General features: G+C 51.5%; 1 protein-coding gene across 1 annotated transcript in view; it reads left to right on the forward strand.

Annotated features, from left to right (window-relative positions):
- The window catches only part of T265_04559 (hypothetical protein), a gene marked incomplete at both ends in the record, with an annotated part of 41,036 nt that overhangs the window by 3,412 nt on the left and 33,424 nt on the right, over positions 1-4,200 (forward strand). The window contains 3 exons of the mRNA XM_009169323.1: positions 1,442-2,127; positions 2,465-2,714; positions 3,634-4,054. Of these exons, the coding sequence (XP_009167587.1) occupies positions 1,442-2,127; positions 2,465-2,714; positions 3,634-4,054 (1,357 nt within the window). The remainder of the gene's footprint in view (positions 1-1,441; positions 2,128-2,464; positions 2,715-3,633; positions 4,055-4,200) is intronic.

Consider the following 4,200-nt stretch of genomic DNA (forward strand, 5'->3'; position numbering starts at 1 on the left):
GGAATTGCATGCTTGTTCGGCGGATTTGTTTTGCAATCCGATTTATTTGCCGGGGCGAACAAGGAACGCAAGCATCACGTTGCAGTTCCGGCAAGTTATATCCACCAATAGCCACTTGGAGCACTGAAGCGGCGTTTCGTCGCCCCCTGTCAATTCTTCATTAGTCCTTGTGTTGTAGTGACAGTTTCTTTTCGCTTGTCTGGATAATGTCTTGTGTGGGGCCTCCATAGAAGTGCCGTATTAGCTGATAGTGCTCAACCAGACGAATCCAGGTTTGGCGTCGCCTGGTATAACAGCGGAAACCCAAGCGAAAACTGGTGCGTATTCGGTACAGTACTGAGGATGGCAAAGTATTATGCATATAAATTAACGGTTTCCCCAGTTTTAGTCACCGTGGCCATCCGCGTGGCTCACACAATATTTTGCAGGTCCAGGTGCCCGTCAAATTTGGACAGGTTTAAGTTAGGCACTGGGCATTTCGGCCTTAAATACAGTCTGGCTTCCAAAAAGAGACAGAAGGCTCTAAAGTCCGTTCACGGACTGAATACACTAGAGGATATGGTCGCATAGCGTTCCGGCGGTTTCTCCACTAAAATCTTCAGAATGAGTCTTCGCAGCATGCTTCGAGTTGCTACTCCATAGAACGAAGCCTTGGCAAGGACTCAAGTATCATGTATCTTAAACCGTCGGGTCATTGGAGGTTAGCATTCGCACAACGCCATCTTCGACCTACTATTTAGGAGCACTGCGTGCCTGATATCAAGCTAGCTTTGCGTGGCGTATACAGTTTCGTCCATCCAGGTGGCAGAATATAATGGAACCCGCACAAAGCTGCAAACGAACCAGGGTGGTGTTAACCTCAAGCAAAAAGAGGTCCTAATATCACCATCACCGAGTTCGTCGAGTCGCCGAATCTTGTTAGGTTCCTGCTTGTATGGCACCGAGGTTGATCCTTAGTAGCACATGGTGACCGTACATGGTGACAAGTGAGCTTGCGGGAGATTTGCAATTTTTCTCACTCGGATTGGCCACAGGGTTCTTTGAGATGGCGAAGCTGAATGCTAGGATGCACCAGCTTTCAATAGAGAGCGACGCAATCGTAATCACGTTGTGCTCAATGTCGGTGTGGCACAGACCTTACACAGGTCGTTCAGCTTATATTCAACATCCCTTCCCATTCCGTTTGGTAGCCGAGTCCGTGTGTCTGCTTCTGACGACGATTGGAGGGTGGGTGCACAAGTAAAGTCCATGATCCTATTGTGTGCCCATGAGCTGAGCTCACAATCGCACCGAGAGCTCATCAATTTATACCGATTGCCCTCTGCAGCCTTTGATAGACCACAACAGATTTTGGCGAAATGACTGCCCGTCGAACGTCGTACACGGGATGGAATGCCACACACGCAAGGCCTGGTGGCATTTCAAATGCGCGAGTTTACAGGACGACCAGATAAGCCGACTAGCTAACTCTCCTGACACGTTTGTCTGCGCCATCTACCTCTACGTCAAGGGTGCAATGCATACCGCAGCGAAGAGGAGAGCCCCCCAAAACGGTGCCCAATCCCCAGTGCAGATGCCGAAAGACCACTGCCAGTGTTCCGCTTTAATCGGGATACTCGACGCAAAATTAGAGCGTCTTTCAAAGGCACTGGAGGACTCAGGCGCTAAGAATGCCTCGACCGGGACGAAAGTTGACAAGGAGCTTTCTTCGCTGGACCGATACCTCGCGATTTCCATACCGGGCCCTTTGGATGCGAAGAAAGTAATGCAACTCTCTGAAGCGACTATAAAGACCGCGACAGCGTCTGTAGTGGACAGGCGCCTGAGGAGAAGAAGACTGATAATCTGGGGTTCATTTTCCGGAAAAACCACGACAGTGAAGCTGGCACAAACAATCCTTAGGAATGTCCTCACCAAGCCCGACCAATCGCTCCATGCAGAATGGTTACGCCAGGAGGGAAGCAAGCGAACGCTTGGAATTCTCGTCACTCTTTCTTCCCCATCTGACGTACAGAATATCTTGGAGCGGGCTGGCAGCATTCAGAAGGCCAACCCAATGGTCAGGCGTCTATCTGAGGGTCGCCCTCTAGCCGTGCGACAGCTCGGTCACAAGAGGTCAGGGGTGGAGTAACGAAACAGGCTTCCGCTGGGCACAAACCCAGCCGACCGCGAACTCATGACCAAGCCGATTGTGGTCATATCCCCTTGTGCTTCAGAAAGCACGCCGACGAAACCAGCTGCGTCTCCAGACAGCAGTTTTTATTCGACCACCACAGGCCTCTCGCCCACCAAAAGCGGTGATGTCCTGGAGGAGGCAAACCTCACATGCAAGCAGCGCCCGAAGTACGTGGAGCTATCAACGCTTATCTCCGTAACAGCTGCAGCCACGCAATCCTAAACAAAGCCACAGTATTGAACTGTACTGAGTCAGATGCGCGGGACGAACAGCGAAGCCAATCTTCAGCTCCACTCCGTCAAAAGCGACCTCTCTGTTTGTGGACACAACCGTCGCCCAGGACCTTGACAACCTAAGCCATAAACATGACTACAGTCATCCGGAGAATCCCTCGTACATCCAGTTGGCCACGCTGATCGCTGGCGGATCGGGTGTTCAGACAAACACGAAAGAAGAGCGACTGCAGCCAAACAAACCACATAAAAATCGCCAGATTAGAAAACTGCTAGCTGGCTGCAAAGTGCAGTCCCTAGCGAAAGTGAGCCTCTTGGGAGCGCCACCAAAATCATTATTTCTTGGTGCCGCCACCCGGCGCCCAGGGCCACACAGAGACACTTTCCCGGCCAAACCGCGCCAAAATACCTAAGAATCCAGGAAGGCGAAAGCTTGCCGCAAATCTTCGATCAACAGGACATCTGTTCGCACAAATGGGGGTGCTGAAAGAGCTACAAACAGCAATGGTCGAAATTTTCGCCCACGAGGAAAAAGACCTCATCCCTCAAAGCCAAAAGTCCCGAGCAAACCGGGGTCCCACGGAACGAAAACAACCTCGCAAACGAAAAGCACCCTCAAAAACCACGAAGACAGGAAGCAGATGACATCGCCCCAGAGGCCACTTCGGAGCCTTGGACTCAAACCCGGCGCACAAATATTAAGTCGGATGACCACCCTGGTCACTCAACTATCGGCTCCTCACCCTCGGAAGCAGGAGAGACGTTGTTGAAATGCTCGTCCACAAACTGCTTCAGCCTTTTCAACCAACCCGGCGATGTTAAACAGTCAACTTGCCTTAGACAACCGTCCATAAGCGCCCCCACAAAGACTAGGCTCACACCAGATGTCTCTGACGCGGAGATCTCGATAGGTGGTTACTCTATTTTTCGAGCCGACTCAAAACGAGGGCGAGTAGGTGGGGTTGCTCTGTACTTACAGGCGGCCCTACCAATCCCGATTGTCTTCTCTAATACCACCCCGCACCCTTTTGCGATGCACTGACTGTCCAAATCCCGCTGCGCGGGTCCGATTCTCTCCTTCTCGGCGTGGGCCCCTCGAGGCCCCCTGAAGATGACTAATTCCTCATACAAACCCTTGAGCAACTCTCCTCCAACTACCACTTCGCTCATCTCCTGCTGGTAGGTGACTTCAACACCGAAAAGGCCTCCTGGATGGAACTCCAGCGCGTCGAATCGGGCGGACGTTTTGCAACGGCGCAACAGAGCGCCTGGACTCAACATGTCGTTGCACCCACCAAATACCGGGCAGGCCAACTACCATCCATCCTGGATTTGGTCATCACCAACGAAGGGCACTTCGTTGATCAGGTAACAGTTAACGCTCCACTGGGACATAGCGACCACTGCGTGTCGACCTTTGAGTTCATCTGCTATTGGGCCAGAAATCCCGAACCTCCATCGTGGTTTCGATACTTCTGCCGTGCAGACTTCTCAGGAATGCGCATCCTTCTTGAACAAGTCACACTGGAACCAGCTCCAGTGGAAGAACTGTATAGCAGCATTGTTCAGAAAGTTCACGAGACTGACGCGACGTCCGTCCCAAAAAAACCAGCACGCAGTCGGACGAACCGCAGGATGCCAAAAAGTATTCGGCGACTTCTGGAAAAAAGGTCTCAGCTCTTTTTTAAAAAATGACTACAGGGGATACAGAAGATGAGCTGGCATTTCGTAAAATACGGAACCGCTGTAAATCAGAAATCCGCAAATGGAACATACGAAAACAAGCCACCA

This window comes from Opisthorchis viverrini (assembly GCF_000715545.1).
Source record: "Opisthorchis viverrini unplaced genomic scaffold opera_v5_75, whole genome shotgun sequence".
NCBI lineage: Eukaryota > Metazoa > Platyhelminthes > Trematoda > Opisthorchiida > Opisthorchiidae > Opisthorchis > Opisthorchis viverrini.